The following is a 17869-nucleotide window of genomic DNA, read 5'->3' on the forward strand; positions in this document are numbered from 1 at the left end:
CAAACCCTCTCACTACGAAGGCCAACATACCATTTGCCTTCTTAACCGCCTGCTGTACCTGCATGCTTACCTTCAGCGACTGGTGCTCAAGGACGCCCAGGTCTCGTTGCACTTCCCCTTCTCCAAATCTATTGCCATTCAGATAATAAGCTGCCTTCCTGTTTTTGACACCAAAGTGTCCCAACATCATATTTCTGATCAAAACATTCTATGATGAAAATATCCAAGGCCAGTTGTTTGCAAACACCAGCTGTTGCTCAGTGAAATCTCTCTCTCTAATGATAACAACCAGATTTTCCCCGATATCGAATGAACTAAACATGAACACATTTCAGAAGCTGAATTAACCGAGTTCCATATGCCAACACCCCTCTCATCTTCCATTCACTTCAATTGAAATGAAACCGACAGATTGGACCAGTGAGGATTTGAAAGATATTTACAACAGATTCTAGAGGTTCTTAGAGTTGGGATCTCTCTCTATTCTGTCCACTCGAGGAGTTTGATGACAGACTTTCTCCTGTGAATATAGAGCTGGGGTATTGGGCTGTGACGTGTTCACTTGTTCACCTTGATGACTCTAAACCTTTGCCAATTAATTGTTTATTGTATGTATTTTTTTAAATACACTTGCTGAGTGGATTCAAATTGAAATTGAAAGCAGGTTTGCAGGCGTGATGCTCTATTCACACATCGAAGGTGAGAGAGATGCTGTGGGACACACGCTAAGTCCAGTAGCTGAAAGTGATTAACAGACTGGGTTTTGTGTTTAGTGATCCCGGGCGTGTTACTGAGACCTTCCCTGGATACTAAGGCTAGGAGAGGCACTCTGGAAGGTATGGGGAGCTGAGACTTGTCCATGAGAGTAACCGAAGGTACGAGAACTGAAATAGTCTCGAGTTAGAAAGGAGAAAAGGCCCAAAAATGGACAGTTGGTAACAGGACATTAATTAGTCTCCTCTTACATCGGGGACATCAAATATTGAAACACTGCATTAACTGAAATATCAAAATATTAAACTCCAGCCCAGTTACAGGGGTTATTAACATCAGCAGAAACAAACCCCAACTGTCAATAAACACGATTTAGTCCTGGATGTAAGTAACAGCAGCAAAAAGAACAGAATCAAACCCCTGAAGTCACTTGTGAACTCGCTGGTGCCTCAGCAGGGTGGATGACTGAGTGAATCCCTTCCCACACTCAGAGCAGGTGAACGGTCTCTCCCCGGTGTGACTGCGCCAATGAATTTCCAGCTCAGGTGGGGAACTGAATCCCTTCCCACAGTCCCCACATTTCCACGGTTTCTCCGTGGTTCGGGTGTCCTTGTGTCTCTCCAGGTTGGACGATCAGTTGAAGCCTCGTCACACAGAGAACACGTGTACTGTTTCGCCCCGCTGTGAATGGTGCGATGTTTTTTCAGGCTGTTTAACTGGTTAAAGCTCTTTCCACCATCAGGGCACTGGCACACTCTCACTCGGGTGTCTGTTTTTCTCGGTGCTTTTCAAGTCACGTTGCTGTCTGAAATATTTTCCCACAGACAGAACAGACAAACATTTCTCCTTCCACATTCATAGGTTGATAATATTCAGGCCCTGAGGAATCGAGTGGCTCGGTCAGATCTTGACGTGATGGTTGGTTTGAGTTTCCATCTTCCAGTCGCTCTCTCTCTCTCTTCCCCCCAGTCGCTCTCTCTCTCTCTTCCCCCCCAGTCGCTTTCTCTCTCTCTTCCCCCCAGTCGCTCTCTCTCTCTTCCCCCAGTCACTCTCTCTCTCTTCCCCCCAGTCGCACTCTCTCTCTCTTTCCCCCAGTCGCTCTCTCTCTCTCTTCCCCCAGTCGCTCTCTCTCTCTCTTCCCAAAGTCGCTCTCTCTCTCTCTTCCCCCAGTGGCTCTCTCTCTCTTCCACCCAGTCACTCTCCCTCTCTCTTCCCCCCAGTCGCTCTCTATCTCTTCCCCTCAGTCGCTCTCTATCCCTTTTCCCCCCAGTCGTTCTCTCTCTCTCTTCCCCCCCAGTCGCTCTCTCTCTCTTCCCCCAGTCGCTCTCTCTCTCACTTCCCCCCCGTCGTGCTCACTCTCTCTTCCCCCCAGTCGCTCTCTCTCTCTCTTCCCCCCAGTCGCTCTCTCTCTCTTCGCCCCAGTCGCTCACTCTCTCTCTTCCCCCCAGTCGCTCTCTCTCTCTCTTCCCCTCAGTCGCTCTCACTCTCACTTCCCCCCAGTCGCTCTCTCTCTCTCTTCCACAGTCGCTCTCTCTCTGTCTTCCCCCCAGTCGCTCTCTCTCTCTCCTCTCCCCAGTCGCTCTCTCTCTCGCTTCTCCCCAGTCGCTCGCTCTCTCTCTACCCCCCAGTCGCTCTCTCTCTCTCTTCTCCCCAGTCGCTCTCTCTCTCTCTTCCCCCCAGTCGCTCTCTCTCTCTTCCCCCCAGTCGCTCTTTCTCTCTTCCCCCCAGTCGCTCTCTCTCTCTCTTCCCCTCAGTTAATCTCTCTCTCTCTTCCCCCCAGTCGCTCAACCTCTCTCTGCCCCCCAGTCGCTCTCACACTCTCTTTCCCCCGTCGCTCTCTTGCTCTTCCCCCCAGTCGCTCTCTCCCTCTTCCCCCCAGTCGCTCTCTCTCTCTCTTTCTTCCCCCCAGTCGCGCTCTCGCTCTCTTCCCCCTAGTCGCTCTCTCTCTCTCTTCCCCCCAGTCGCTCTCTCTCTCTCTTCCCCCCAGTCGCTCAATCTCTCTCTTCCCCCGAGTCGCTCTCTCTCTCTCTTCCCCCCAGTCGCTCTCTCTCTCTCTTCCCCCAGTCTCTCTCTCTTCCCCCACTCATTCTCTCTCTCTCTCTTCCCCCCAGTCGCTCTCTCTCTCTCTTCCCCCCAGTCGCTCTCTCTCTCTCTTCCCCCCAGTCGCTTTCTCTCTCATCCCCCCAGTCGCTCTCTCTCTCTCTTCCCTCCAGTCGCTCTCTCTCTCTTCCCCCCCAGTCGCTCTCTCTCTATCTTCCCCCCAGTCGCTCTCTCTCTCTCTTCCCCCAGTCGCTCTCTCTCTCTCTTCCCCCCAGTCGCCATCTCGCTCTTCCCCCCAGTCGCTCTCTCCCTCTTAACCCCAGTCGCTCTCACTCTCTCTTCCACCCAGTCACTCTCTCTCTTCCCCCCGCCGCTCTCTCTCTCTCTTCCCCCAGTCGCTCTCTCTCTCTCTTCCCCCCAGTCGCTCTCTCTCTCTCTTCCCCCCAGTCGCTCTCTCTCTCTCTTCCCCCCAGTCGCTCTCTCTCTCTCTTCCCCCCAGTCGCTCTCTCTCTCTCTCCCCCTCAGTCGCTCTCTCTCTCTCTTCCCCCCAGTCGCTCACTCACTCTCTACCCCCCAGTCGCTCTCTCTCTCTCTTCCCCCAGTCGCTCTCTCTCTCTCTTCCCCCCGTCGCTTTCTCTCTCTTCCCCGCGTCACTCTTCCTCTCTTCCCCCCAGTCGCTCTCTCTCTCTCTTCCACCTTTAATCTCTCTCTCTCTTCCCCTCAGTCGCTCAATCTCTCTCTTCCCCCCAGTCACTCTCTCTCTCTCTTCCCCCCAGTCGCCCTCTCGCTCTTCCCCCCAGTCGCTCTCTCCCTCTTCCCCCAGTCGCTCTCTCTCTCTCTTCCCCCCAGTCGCTCTCTCGCTCTCTTCCCCCAGTCGCTCTCTCTCTCGCTCTTCCACCCAGTCGCTCTCTCTCTCTCTTCTGCCCAGTCGCTCTCTATCTCTTCCCCTCAGTCACTCTCCCTCTCTCTTCCCCCCGTCGCTCTCCATCTCAACCCCCTTGTCGCTCTCTCTCTCTCTTCCCCCAGTCGCTCTCTCTCTCTTTTCCCCCCAGTCGCTCACTCTCTCTCTTCACTCCCAGTAGCTCTCTCTCTCTCTTCCCCCAGTCACTCTCTCTCTCTCTCTTCCCCCCAGTCGCTCTCTCTCTCTTCCCCCCAGTCGCTCTCTCTCTCTCTTCCCCCCAGTCGCTCTCTCTCTCTCTTCCCCCAGTCGCTCTCTCTCTCTCTTCCCCCCAGTCGCTGTCTCTCTCTCTTCCCCCCAGTCGCTCCCTCTCTTCCCCAGTCGCTCTTCCTCTCTCTTCCCCCCAGTCGCTCTCTCTCTCTCTTCCCCCCAGTCGCGCTCTCGCCCTCTTCCCCATAGTCGCTCTCTCTCTCTCTTCCCCCCAGTCGCTCTCTCTCTCTCTTCCCCCCAGTCGCTCAATCTCTCTCTTCCGCCCCAGTCGCTCTCTCTCCCTTCCCCCCAGTCGCTCTCTCTCTCTCTTCCCCCCAGTCGTTCTCTCTCTCTCTTCCCCCCAGTCGTTCTCCAATTCCAATTCCAATTCCAATTCAAATGCTTTATTGGCATGAAAGTTTACAGAGAACCACATTGCCAAAGCTTACATAGCAAAAAGGTACAGTTTTCCAACATTCTGTAGTTGTCAATCGATTTGACATTTGTTGGGTACATACAATATTACTTTTAACAATATTAATTTTAAACAGTCTTACTTTTAAACAGTCCTCAGATTGTGACATGTTGTTACATATTTGGCCCCAAGGTATGATCTGTCTCCTTCTCCCAGGACTAATCTCAATTTTGACAGGTCATCCAATTCCTTGAAATCTGGGGTTGTTTGGCTTAGCTTGTTGAATAATATGTTTCTTGATGTGTTGAATTTTTCGCATTTTAGGAGGAAATGCATTTCTGTTTCAACCTCGCCGGCCAGACATTGATCGCATATTCTATTCTCTCTAGGCTGCCAGGATTTCTTGTATCTGCCTTTTTCAATTTCCAGTTGGTGGTCGCTTAGTCTGTACCTGGTGAGGGTCTGTCTCTGTTTTGTGTCTCTGATGGTCGTGAGGTAGTCTGCCAGTTTATATTCTCTTTTTAGGGCCCGGTAACATTCTAATCTGCTTTGGCTTTCGGTTATTTTGTTCCAATGTTCCAGGTAGGTTTCTTTGCATTGTTTAATGATTTGGTTCACTCGGATTGGTGTTTGGACGGCTGTGTTGGCCTGGGGCTGGTCAGGGTCCGGCTGAGTACTTAGTTTCAGTAGCAGCTGACTCAGGGGACTCTTTTCTGGGTTTAGCTCTTGGGTCTGAAAGGCTTTGAAATGAAGGGTGTCTGGGGAGCTAGATTTGAGGTGATATAGGAAGTTTAGTGCTCGTTTTTGGATGTTTATTATCAGTGGGTATCTGCCTAGTTCGGCTCTGCATGCATTTGTTGGCGTTTTTCTTTGGGTGCGAAGGATGCTTCGGCAGAATTCTGCATGTAGGGCTTCTATTGTGTGTTTTTCCCATTTAGTGTAGCTTTGGTGATTTAGTGGGCCCCATACTTCACCACCGTACAGTGCAATGGGCAGGATTATGCTGTCAAATATTTTGAGCCAGATTTTGATTGGGATTTGGATGTTGTAGAATTTACTTTTTATTGCAGAAAGGGCTCTTCGGGCTTTTTCTTTTAGTGCATTCACTGCTATGCTGAAGTTCTCTCTCTCTCTTCCCCCCAGTCGCTCTCTCTCTCTCTTCCCCCCAGTCGCTCTCTCTCTCTCTTCTCCCCAATCACTCTCTCTCTCTCTTCCCCCCAGTCGCTCACTCGCTCTCTTCCCCCCAGTCACTCGCTCTCTCTCTTCCCCCCAGTCGCTCGCTCTCTCTCTTCCCCCCAGTCGCTCTCTCTCTCTCTTCCCCCAGTTGCTCTCTCTCTCTCTTCCCACCAGTCGCTCTCTCTCTCTTCCCCCCAGTCGCTCTCTCTCTCGCTTCCCTCCAGTCGCTCTCTCTCTCTCTTCCCCCCTGTCGCTCTCTCTCTCCCTTCCCCCCAGTCACTCTCTCGCTCTTCCCCCAGTCGCTCTCTCTCTCTCTTCCCCCCAGTCCCTCTCTTGCTCTTCCCCCCAGTCGCTCTCTCCCTCTTCCCCCCAGTCGCTCTCTCTCTCTCTTCCCCCCAGTCGCTCTCTCTCTCTTCCCCCAGCCGCTCTCCCTCTTCCCCCCAGTCGCTCTCTCTCTCTCTTCCCCCAGTCGTTCTCTCTCTCTCTTCCCCAGTCGCTCTCTCTCTCTTTTCCCCCAGTCGCTCTCTCTCTCTCTTCCCCCCAGTCACTCTATCTCTCTCGTCTCCCCAGTCGCTCGCTCTCTCTCTTCCCCCAGTCGCTCACTCTCTATCTACTCCCCAGTCGCTCTCTCTCTCTTCCCCCCAGTCACTCTCTCTCTCTCTTCCCCCCAGTCGCTCTCTCTCTCTCTTCCCCCCAGTCGCTCTCTCTCTCTTCCCTGCGTCGCTCTTCCTCTCTTCCCCCCAGTCGCTCTCTCTCTCTCTTCCCCCCAGTTGCTCTCTCTCTCTCTTCCCCCCAGTTGCTCGCTCTCTCTCTTCCCCCCAGTCGCTCTATCTCTCTCGTCTCCCCAGTCGCTCGCTCTCTCTCTTCCCCCCAGTCGCTCAATCTCTCTCTTCCCCCCAGTCGCTCTCTCTCTCTCTTCCCCCAGTCGCTCTCTCTCTCTCTTCCCCCAGTCACTCAATCTCTCTCTTCCCCCCAGTCACTCTCTCTTTCTCTTCCCCCCAGTCACTCTCTCGCTCTTGCCCCCAGTCGCTCTCTCTCTCTTCCCCCCAGTCGCTCTCTCTCTCTTCCCCCCAGTCGCTCTCTCTCTCTCTTCCCCCAGTCGTTCTCTCTCTCTCTTCCCCCAGTCGCTCTCTCTCTCTTTTCCCCCAGTCGCTCTCTCTCTCTCTTCCCCCCAGTCACTCTATCTCTCTCGTCTCCCCAGTCGCTCGCTCTCTCTCTTCCCCCAGTCGCTCACTCTCTATCTACTCCCCAGTCGCTCTCTCTCTCTTCCCCCCAGTCACTCTCTCTCTCTCTTCCCCCCAGTCGCTCTCTCTCTCTTCCCTGCGTCGCTCTTCCTCTCTTCCCCCCAGTCGCTCTCTCTCTCTCTTCCCCCCAGTTGCTCTCTCTCTCTCTTCCCCCCAGTTGCTCGCTCTCTCTCTTCCCCCCAGTCGCTCTATCTCTCTCGTCTCCCCAGTCGCTCGCTCTCTCTCTTCCCCCCAGTCGCTCAATCTCTCTCTTCCCCCCAGTCGCTCTCTCTCTCTCTTCCCCCAGTCGCTCTCTCTCTCTCTTCCCCCAGTCACTCAATCTCTCTCTTCCCCCCAGTCACTCTCTCTTTCTCTTCCCCCCAGTCACTCTCTCGCTCTTGCCCCCAGTCGCTCTCTCTCTCTTCCCCCCGTCGCTCTCTCTCTCTTCCCCCCAGTCGCTCTCTCTCTTCCCCCAGCCACTCTCTCTCTCTCTCTTCCCCCAGTCGCTCTCTCTCTCTTCCCCCCAGTCGCTCTCGCTCTCTCTTCAACCCAATCGCTCTCTCTCTCTCTTCCCCCAGTCGCTCTCTCTCTCTCTGCCCCCAGTCGCTCTCTCTCTCTCTTCCGCCCAGTCGCTCCCTCTCTCTCTTCCCCCCAGTCGCTCTCTCTCTCTTCCGCCCAGTCGCTCTCTCTCTCTCTTCCCCCCAGTCGCTCACTCTCTCTCTTCCCCCCAGTCGCTTGCTCTGTCTCTTCCCCCCAGCCGCTCTCTCTCTCTTCCCCCCAGTCGCTCTCTCTCTCTCTTCCCCCCAGTCGCTCTCTCTCTCGTCCCCCCAGTCGCTCTCTCTCTCTCTTCCCCCCAGTCACTCTCTCTCTCTCTTCCCCCCAGTCACCCTCTCTCTCTCTTCCCCCCAGTCGCTCTCTCTCGCTCCTCCCCCCAGTCGCTCACACTCTCTTCCCATCAGTCGCTCTCTCGGTCTCTTCACCCCAGTCGCTGTCTCTCCTTCTTCAACCCAGTCGCTCTCACTCTCTCTTCCCCCCCAGTCGCTCACTCTCTCTCTTCCCCCCAGTCGCTCTCTCTCTCTCTACCCCCCCAGTCGCTCTCTCTCTCTCTTCTCCCCAGTCGCTCTCTCTCTCTCTCTTCCCCCCAGTCGCTCTCTCTCTCTCTTCCCCCAGTCGCTCTCTCTCTCTCTTCCCCCGAGTCGCTCTCTCTCTCTCTTCCCCCAGTTGCTCTCTCTTTCTCTTCCCCCAGTCACTCTCTCTCTTCCCCCCTGTCGCTCATTCTGTCTCTTCCCCCAGTCGCTCTCTCTCTCTTTTCCCCCAGTCGTGCTCTCTCTCTCTTCCCGCCAGTCGCTCTCTCTCTCTTCCCCCCAGTCGCTTTCTCTCTCTCTTCCCCACAGTAGCTTTCTCTCTCTCTTCCCCCAGTCGCTCTCTCTCTCTTCCCCCCAGTCACTCTCTCTCTCTCTTCACCCCCAGTCGCTCTCTCTCTCTTCCCCCCCAGTCACTCTCTCTTTCCCCCATCGCTCTCTCTCTCTCTTCACCCCAGTCGCTCTCTCTCTCTCTTACCCCCAATCGCTCATTCTCTCTTCCCCCCAGTCGCTCTCTCTCTTCCCCCCAGTCGCTCTCTCTCTCTCTTCCCCCAGTTGCTCTCTCTTCCTCTTCCCTCCCAGTCACTCTCTCTCTTCCCCCCCCAGTCGCTCATTCTCTCTCTTACCCCCAATCGCTCTCTCTCTCTTTTCCCCCCAGTCGTGCTCTCTCTCTCTTCCCCCCCAGTCGCTCTCTCTCTCTTCACCCCAAGTCTCTCTCTCTTCCCCCCAGTCGCTCTCTCTCTCTCTTCCCCCCAGTCGCTCGCTCTCTCTCTTCCCCCCAGTCGCTCTCTCTTTCTCTTCCCCCCCAGTCGCTCTCTCTCTTCCCCCCCTGTCGCTCATTCTCTCTCTTACCCCCAGTTGCTCTCTCTCTCTCTTCCCCCCAGTCACTCGCTCACTCTCTTCCCCCCAGTCGCTCTCTCTTTCTCTTCCCCCCCAGTCGCTCTCTCTCTTCCCCCACAGTCGCTCATTCTCTCTCTTACCCCCAGTCGCTCTCTCTCTCTTTTCCCCCCAGTAGCTCTCTCTCTCTCCTCCACCCAGTCGCTCTCTCTCTCTCTTCCCACCAGTCGTTCTCTCTCTCTTCCTCCAGTCGCTCTCACTCGCTCTCTTCCACCCAGTCGCTCTCTCTCTCTCTTCTGCCCAGTCGCTCTCTCTCTCTTCCCCCAGTCGCTCTCTCTCTCTTTCCCCCAGTCGCTCTCTCTCTCTTCCCCCCAGTTGCTCGCTCTCTCTCTTCCCTCCAGTCGCTCTCTCTCTCTCCTCCACCCAGTCGCTCTCTCTCTCTCTTCCCACCAGTCGCTCTCTCTCTCTTCCCCCCGTCGCTCTCTCTCTCTCTTCCCTCTAGTCGCTCTCTCTCTCTCTTCCCCCCAGTCGCTCTCTCTCTCTCTTCCCCCCAGCCGCTCTCTCGCTCTTCCCCCCAGTCGCTCTCTCCCTCTTCCCCCCGGTCGCTCTCTCCCTCTCTTCCCCCCAGTCGCTCTCTCTCTCTTCCCCCCAGCCGCTCTCTCTCTTCCCCCCAGTCGCTCTCTCTCTCTCTTCCCCCAGTCGCTCTCTCTCTCTCTTCCCCCCAGTCGCTCTATCTCTTTCGTCTCCCCAGCCGCTCGCTCTCTCTCCTCCCCCCAGTCGCTCTCACTCTCTTCCCCCCACTGGCTCTCTCTCTCTCTTCCCCCCAGTCACTGTCTCTCCCTCTTCACCCCAGCCGCTCTCACTCTCTCTTCCCCCCCAGTCGGTCACTCTCTCTCTTCCCCCCAGTCGCTCTCTCTCTCTCTACCCCCCAGTCGCTCTCTCTCTCTCTTCTCCCCAGTCGCTCTCTCTCTCTCTTCCCCCCAGTCACTCTCTCTCTCTCTTCCCCCCAGTCGCTCTCTCTCTCTCTTCCCCCCAGTCGCTCTCTCTCTCTCTTCCCTCAGTTGCTCTCTCTTTCTCTTCCCCCCCAGTCGCTCTCTCTCATCCCACCCCCGTCGCTCATTCTCTCTCTTCCCCCCAGTCGCTCTCTCTCTCTTTTCCCCCCAGTCGTGCTCTCTCTCTTCCCTCCAGTCGCTCTCTCTCTCTTACCCCCAGTCGCTTTCTCTCTCTCTTCCCCACAGTAGCTTTCTCTCTCTCTTCCACCAGTCGCTCTCTCTCTCTTCCCCCCAGTCGCTCTCTCTCTCTCTTCCTCGCCGTCGCTCTCTCTCTCTTCCCCCCCAGTCACTCTCTCTTTCCCCCATCGCTCTCTCTCTCTCTTCACCCCAGTCGCTCTCTCTCTCTCTTACCCCCAGTCGCTCATTCTCTCTTCCCCCCAGTCGCTCTCTCTCTTCCCCCCGTCACTCTATCTCTCTCGTCTCCCCAGTCGCTCGCTCTCTCTCTTCCCCCAGTCGCTCACTCTCTATCTACTCCCCAGTCGCTCTCTCTCTCTTCCCCCCAGTCACTCTCTCTCTCTCTTCCCCCCAGTCGCTCTCTCTCTCTTCCCCGCGTCGCTCTTCCTCTCTTCCCCCCAGGCGCTCTCTCTCTCTCTTCCCCCCAGTCGCTCTCTCTCTCTCTTCCCCCCAGTCGCTCGCTCTCTCTCTAACCCCCAGTCGCTCTATCTCTCTCGTCTCCCCAGTCGCTCGCTCTCTCTCTTCCCCCCAGTCGCTCAATCTCTCTCTTCCCCCCAGTCGCTCTCTCTCTCTCTTCCCCCAGTCGCTCTCTCTCTCTCTTCCCCCAGTCACTCAATCTCTCTCTTCCCCCCAGTCACTCAGTTCAGTTCAGTTCAAATGCTTTATTGGCATGAAAGTTTACAGAGAACCATATTGCCAAAGCTTACATAGCAAAAAGGTACAGTTTTCCAACATTCTGTAGGTGTCAATCGATTTGACATTTGTTGGGTATATACAATATTACTTTTAAACAATACTAATTTTAAACAGTCTTTCTACTTCATTTGGTACGTTCAATATTAATTTTAAACAGTCTTACTTTTAAACAGTCCTCAGGTTGTGACATGTTGTTACATATTTAGCCCCAAGGTATGGTCTGTCTCCTTCTCCTAGGACTTATCTCAATTTTGACAGATCATCCAATTCCTTGAAATCTGGGGTTGTTTGGCTTAGCTTGTTGAATAATATGTTTCTTGATGTGTTGAATTTTTCGCATTTTAGGAGGAAATGCATTTCTGTTTCAACCTCGCCAGCCAGACATTGATCGCATATTCTATTCTCTCAAGGCTGCCAGGATTTCTTGTATCTGCCTTTTTCAATTTCCAGTTGGTGGTCGCTTAGTCTGTACCTGGTGAGGGTCTGTCTCTGTTTTGTGTCTCTGATGGTCGTGAGGTAGTCTCTCTTTCTCTTCCCCCCAGTCACTCTCTCGCTCTTCCCCCCAGTCGCTCTCTCTCTCTTCCCCCCAGTCGCTCTCTCTCTCTTCCCCCCAGTCGCTCTCTCTCTTCCCCCAGCCACTATCTCTCTCTCTCTTCCCCCAGTCGCTCTCTCTCTCTTCCCCCCAGTCGCTCTCGCTCTCTCTTCAACCCAGTCGCTCTCTCTCTCTCTTCCCCCAGTCGCTCTCTCTCTCTCTGCCCCCAGTCGCTCTCTCTCTCTCTTCCCCCCAGTCGCTCCCTCTCTCTCTTCCCCCCAGTCGCTCTCTCTCTCTTCCGCCCAGTCGCTCTCTCTCTCTCTTCCCCCCAGTCGCTCACTCTCTCTCTTCCCCCCAGTCGCTCGCTCTGTCTCTTCCCCCCAGCCGCTCTCTCTCTCTTCCCCCCAGTCGCTCTCTCTCTCTCTTCCCCCCAGTCGCTTTCTCTCTCTCTTCACCCCAGTCGCTCTCTCTCTCTCTTCCCGCCAGTCACCCTCTCTCTCTCTTCCCTCCAGTCGCTCTCTCTCGCTCCTCCCCCCAGTTGCTCACACTCTCTTCCCATCAGTCGCTCTCTCGGTCTCTTCACCCCAGTCGCTGTCTCTCCTTCTTCACCCCAGTCGCTCTCACTCTCTCTTCCCCCCCAGTCGCTCACTCTCTCTCTTCCCCCCAGTCGCTCTCTCTCTCTCTACCCCCCCAGTCGCTCTCTCTCTCTTCTCCCCAGTCGCTCTCTCTCTCTCTCTTCCCCCCAGTCGCTCTCTCTCTCTCTTCCCCCCAGTCGCTCTCTCTCACTCTTCCCCCCAGTCGCTCTCTCTCTCTCTTCCCCCAGTTGCTCTCTCTTTCTCTTCCCCCAGTCGCTCTCTCTCTTCCCCCCTGTCGCTCATTCTCTCTCTTCCCCCCAGTCGCTCTCTCTCTCTTTTCCCCCAGTCGTGCTCTCTCTCTCTTCCCGCCAGTCGCTCTCTCTCTCTTCCCCCCAGTCGCTTTCTCTCTCTCTTCCCCACAATAGCTTTCTCTCTCTCTTCCCCAGTCGCTCTCTCTCTCTTCCCCCCAGTCACTCTCTCTCTCTCTTCACCCCCAGTCGCTCTCTCTCTCTTCCCCCTCAGTCACTCTCTCTTTCCCCCATCGCTCTCTCTCTCTCTTCACCCCAGTCGCTCTCTCTCTCTCTTACCCCCAGTCGCTCATTCACTCTTCCCCCCAGTCGCTCTCTCTCTTCCCCCCAGTCGCTCTCTCTCTCTCTTCCCCCAGTTGCTCTCTCTTCCTCTTCCCCCCCAGTCGCTCTTTCTCTTCCCCCCCCAGTCGCTCATTCTCTCTCTTACCCCCAGTCGCTCTCTCTCTCTTTTCCCCCCAGTCGTGCTCTCTCTCTCTTCCCCCCCAGTCGCTCTCTCTCTCTTCCCCCCAAGTCTCTCTCTCTTCCCCCCAGTCGCTCATTCTCTCTCTTCCCCCCAGTCGCTCTCTCTCTCTTTTCCCCCAGTCGAGCTCTCTCTCTCTTCCCGCCAGTCGCTCTCTCTCTCTTCCCCCCAGTCGCTTTCTCTCTCTCTTCCCCACAGTAGCTTTCTCTCTCTCTTCCCCCAGCCGCTCTCTCTCTCTTCCCCCCAGTCACTCTCTCTCTCTCTTCACCCCCAGTCGCTCTCTCTCTCTTCCCCCCCAGTCACTCTCTCTTTCCCCCATCGCTCTCTCTCTCTCTTCACCCCAGTCGCTCTCTCTCTCTCTTACCCCCAGTCGCTCATTCACTCTTCCCCCCAGTCGCTCTCTCTCTTCCCCCCAGTCGCTCTCTCTCTCTCTTCCCCCAGTTGCTCTCTCTTCCTCTTCCCCCCCAGTCGCTCTTTCTCTTCCCCCCCCAGTCGCTCATTCTCTCTCTTACCCCCAGTCGCTCTCTCTCTCTTTTCCCCCCAGTCGTGCTCTCTCTCTCTTCCCCCCCAGTCGCTCTCTCTCTCTTCCCCCCAAGTCCCTCTCTCTTCCCCCCAGTCGCTCTCTCTCTCTCTTCCCCCAGTCGCTCGCTCTCTCTCTTCCCCCCAGTCGCTCTCTCTTTCTCTTCCCCCCAGTCACTCTCTCTCTTCCCCCCCAGTCGCTCATTCTCTCTCTTACCCCCAGTCGCTATCTCTTCTCTTCCCCCCAGTCACTCGCTCTCTCTCTTCCCCCCAGTCGCTCTCTCTTTCTCTTCCCCCCCAGTCGCTCTCTCTCTTCCCCCCCAGTCGCTCATTCTCTCTCTTACCCCCAGTCGCTCTCTCTCTCTTTTCCCCCCAGTCGTGCTCTCTCTCTCTTCCCCCCAGTCGCTCACTCTCTCTCTTCCCCCCCAGTCGCTCTCTCTCTCTTCTCCCCCAGTCTCTCTCTCATCCCCCCAGTCGCTCTCCCTCTCTCTTCCCCCCAGTCGCTCGCTCTCTCTCTTCCCCCCAGTAGCACTCTCTATCTCCTCCACCCAGTCGCTCTCTCTCTCTCTTCCCACCAGTCGTTCTCTCTCTCTCTTCCCCCAAGTCGCTCTCTCTCTCTTCCTCCAGTCGCTCTCACTTGCTCTCTTCCACCCAGTCGCTCTCTCTCTCTCTTCTGCCCAGTCGCTCTCTCTCTCTTCCCCCAGTCGCTCTCTCTCTCTTCCCCCCAGTTGCTCGCTCTCTCTCTTCCCTCCAGTCGCTCTCTCTCTCTCCTCCACCCAGTCGCTCTCTCTCTCTCTTCCCACCAGTCGCTCTCTCTCTCTTCCCCCCGTCGCTCTCTCTCTCTCTTCCCTCCAGTCGCTCTCTCTCTCTCTTCCCCCCAGTCGCTCTCTCTCTCTCTTCCCCCCAGTCACTCTCTCTCTCTTCCCCCCAGTCGCTCTCTCTCTCTCTTCCCCCCAGCCGCTCTCTCGCTCTTCCCCCCAGTCGCTCTCTCCCTCTTCCCCCCGGTCGCTCTCTCCCTCTCTTCCCCCCAGTCGCTCTCTCTCTCTTCCCCCCAGCCGCTCTCTCTCTTCCCCCCAGTCGCTCTCTCTCTCTCTTCCCCCAGTCACTCTCTCTCTCTCTTCCCCCCAGTCGCTCTATCTCTCTCGTCTCCCCAGCCGCTCGCTCTCTCTCCTCCCCCCAGTCGCTCTCACTCTCTTCCCCCCAGTGGCTCTCTCTCTCTCTTCCCCCCAGTCACTGTCTCTCCCTCTTCACCCCAGCCGCTCTCACTCTCTCTTCCCCCCCAGTCGGACACTCTCTCTCTTCCCCCCAGTCGCTCTCTCTCTCTCTACCCCCCAGTCGCTCCCTCTCTCTCTTCTCCCCAGTCGCTCTCTCTCTCTCTTCCCCCCAGTCACTCTCTCTCTCTCTTCCCCCCAGTCGCTCTCTCTCTCTCTTCCCCCCAGTTGCTCTCTCTCTCTCTTCCCCCAGTTGCTCTCTTTTTCTCTTCCCCCCCAGTCGCTCTCTCTCATCCCACCCCCGTCGCTCATTCTCTCTCTTCCCCCCAGTCGCTCTCTCTCTCTTTTCCCCCCAGTCGTGCTCTCTCTCTTCCCTCCAGTCGCTTTCTCTCTCTTACCCCCAGCCGCTTTCTCTCTCTCTTCCCCACAGTAGCTTTCTCTCTCTCTTCCACCAGTCGCTCTCTCTCTCTTCCCCCCAGTCGCTCTCTCTCTCTCTTCCCCGCCGTCGCTCTCTCTCTCTTCCCCCCCAGTCACTCTCTCTTTCCCCCATCGCTCTCTCTCTCTCTTCACCCCAGTCGCTCTCTCTCTCTCTTACCCTCAGTCGCTCATTCTCTCTTCCCCCCAGTCGCTCTCTCTCTTCCCCCCAGTCACTCTCTCTCTCTCTTCCCCCAGTTGCTCTCTCTTTCTCTTCACCCCCAGTCGCTCTCTCTCTTCCCCCCCCAGTCGCTCATTCTCTCTCTTACCCCCAGTCGCTCTCTCTTTCTTTTCCCCCCAGTCGCTCTCTCTCTATCTTCCCCCCAGTCACTCTCCCTCTTCCCCCCAGTCGCTCTCTCTCTCTCTTCCCCCCAGTCGCTCTCTCTCTCTCTTCTCCCCCCCGTCGCTCTCTCTCTCTTCCCCCCCAGTCACTCTCTCTTTCCCCCATCGCTCTCTCTCTCTCTTCACCCCAGTCGCTCTCTCTCTCTCTTACCCCCAGTCGCTCATTCTCTCTTCCCCCCAGTCGCGCTCTCTCTCTTCCCCCCAGTCACTCTCTCTCTCTCTTCCCCAAGTTGCTCTCTCTTTCTCCTCAACCCCAGTCGCTCTCTCTCTTCCCCCCCAGTCGCTCATTCTCTCACCTACCCCCAGTCGCTCTCTCTCTCCTTTCCCCCCAGTCGTGCTCTCTCTCTCTTCCCTCCAGTCGCTCTCTCTCTCTTCCCCCCAGTCGATCTCTCTCTCTCTTCCCCCCCAGTCGCTCTCTCTCTCTTCCCCCCAGTCGCTCTCTCTCTCTCTTCCCCCCAGTCGCTCTCTCTCTCTTCTCCCAGCCGCTCTCTCTCTTCCGCCCAGTCGCTCTCTCTCTCTCTTCCCCCAGTCGCTCTCTCTCTCTCTTCCCCCCAGTCGCTCTATCTCTCTCGTCTCCCCAGCCGCTCGCTCTCTCTCCTCCCCCAAGTCGCTCTCACTCTCTTCCCCCCAGTGTCTCTCTCTCTCTCTTCCCCCCGTCACTGTCTCTCCCTCTTCACCCCAGCCGCTCTCACTCTCTCTTCCCCCCCAGTCGCTCACTCTCTCTCTTCCCCCCAGTCGCTCTCTCTCTTTCTACCCCCCAGTCGCTCTCTCTCTCTCTTCTCCCCAGTCGCTCTCTCTCTCTCTTCCCCCCAGTCGCTCTCTCTCTCTCTTCCCCCCAGTCGCTCTCTCTCTCTCTTCCCCCCAGTCGCTCTCTCTCTCTCTTCCCCCAGTTGCTCTCTCTTTCTCTTCCCCCCCAGTCGCTCTCTCTCATCCCCCCCGTCGCTCATTCTCTCTCCTCCCCCAGTCGCTCTCTCTCTCTTTTCCCCCCAGTCGTGCTCTCTCTCTCTTCCCTCCAGTCGCTCTCTCTCTCTTACCCCCAGTCGCTTTCTCTCTCTCTTCCCCACAGTAGCTTTCTCTCTCTCTTCCACCAGTCGCTCTCTCTCTCTTCCCCCCAGTCGCTCTCTCTCTCTCTTCTCCGCCGTCGCTCTCTCTCTCTTCCCCCCCAGTCACTCTCTCTTTCCCCCACCGCTCTCTCTCTCTTCACCCCAGTCGCTCTCTCTCTCTCTTACCCCCAGTCGCTCATTCTCTCTTCCCCCAGTCGCTCTCTCTCTTCCCCCAGTCACTCTCTCTCTCTCTTCCCCCAGTTGCTCTCTCTTCCTCTTCACCCCCAGTCGCTCTCTCTCTTCCCCCCCCAGTCGCTCATTCTCTCTCTAAACCCCAGTCGCTCTCTCTCTCTTTTCCCCCCAGTCGCTCTCTCTCTATCTTCCCCCCAGTCGCTCTCTTCCTCTTCCCCCCAGTCGCTCTCTCTCTCTCTTCCCCCCAGTCGCTCTCTCTCTCTCTTCTCCCCCCCGTCGCTCTCTCTCTCTTCCCCCCCAGTCACTCTCTCTTTCCCCCATCGCTCTCTCTCTCTCTCTTCACCCCAGTCGCTCTCACTCTCTCTTACCCCCAGTCGCTCATTCTCTCTTCCCCCCAGTCGCTCTCTCTCTTCCCCCCAGTCAATCTCTCGCTCTCTTCCCCCAGTTGCTCTCTCTTTCTCTTCACCCCCAGTCGCTCTCTCTCTTCCCCCCCGTCGCTCATTCTCTCTCTTACCCCCAGTCGCTCTCTCTCTCTTTTCCCCCCAGTCGTGCTCTCTCTCTCTTCCCTCCAGTCGCTCTCTCTCTCTTCCCCCCAGTCGATCTCTCTCTCTCTTCCCCCCCAGTCGCTCTCTCTCTCTTCCCCCCCAGTCACTCTCTCTTCCACCCAGTCGCTCTCTCTCTCTCTTCCCCCCAGTCGCTCGATCTCTCTCTTTCCCCCAGTCGCTCTCTCTCTCTCCTCCACCCAGTCGCTCTCTCTCTCTCTTCCCACCAGTCAATCTCTCTCTCTCTTCCCCCCAGTCGCTCTCTCTCTCTTCCCCCATTAGCTCTCACTCTCTCTCTTCCACCCAGTCGCTCTCTCTCTCTCTTCTGCCCAGTCGCTCGCTCTCTCTTCCCCCCAGTCGCTCTCTCTCTGTCTACCCCCCAGTCGCTCGCTCTCCCTCTTCCCCCCAGTCGCTCTCTCTCAATCCTCCACCCAGTTGCTCTCTCTCTCTCTTCCCCCCAGTCGTGCTCTCTCTCTCTTCCATCCAGTCGCTCTCTCTCTCTTCCCCCCAGTCGATCTCTCTCTCTCTTCCCCCCTAGTCGCTCTCTCTCTCTTCCTCCCAGTCGCTCTCTCTCTCTCTTCCCCCCAGTCGCTCTCTCTCTCTTCCCCCCAGCCGCTCTCTCTCTTCCGCCCAGTCGCTCTCTCTCTCTCTTCCCCCAGTCACTCTCTCTCTCTCTTTCCCCCAGTCGCTCTATCTCTCTCGTCTCCCCAGCCGCTCGCTCTCTCTCCTCCCCCCAGTCACTCTCACTCTCTTCCCCCCAGTGGCTCTCTCTCTCTCTTCCCCCCAGTCACTGTCTCTCCCTCTTCACCCCAGCCGCTCTCACTCTCTCTTCCCCCCCAGTCGCTCACTCTCTCTCTTCCCCCCAGTCGCTCTCTCTCTCTCTACCCCCCAGTCGCTCTCTCTCTCTCTTCTCCCCAGTCGCTCTCTCTCTCTCTTCCCCCCAGTCGCTCTCTCTCTCTCTTCCCCCAGTCGCTCTCTCTCTCTCTTCCCCCCAGTCGCTCTCTCTCTCTCTTCCCCCAGTTGCTCTCTCTTTCTCTTCCCCCCCAGTCGCTCTCTCTCATCCCCCCCGTCGCTCATTCTCTCTCTTCTCCCCAGTCGCTCTCTCTCTCTTTTCC

General features: G+C 56.6%; 1 protein-coding gene across 1 annotated transcript in view; it reads right to left on the bottom strand.

The window, feature by feature from the left end:
• Positions 1-17869, bottom strand: part of LOC147119775 (uncharacterized) — a 420601-nt gene that overhangs the window by 311448 nt on the left and 91284 nt on the right. The window contains exon 3 of the mRNA XM_085985250.1: positions 1145-1234. Coding sequence (XP_085841376.1) covers positions 1145-1234 — 90 coding nt within the window. The remainder of the gene's footprint in view (positions 1-1144; positions 1235-17869) is intronic.

The sequence above is a fragment of the Somniosus microcephalus genome, chromosome 4 (genome assembly GCF_052327205.1).
Source record: "Somniosus microcephalus isolate GS21.2 chromosome 4, FLI_Smic_1.0, whole genome shotgun sequence".
In the NCBI taxonomy this organism is placed as follows: Eukaryota; Metazoa; Chordata; class Chondrichthyes; order Squaliformes; family Somniosidae; genus Somniosus; species Somniosus microcephalus.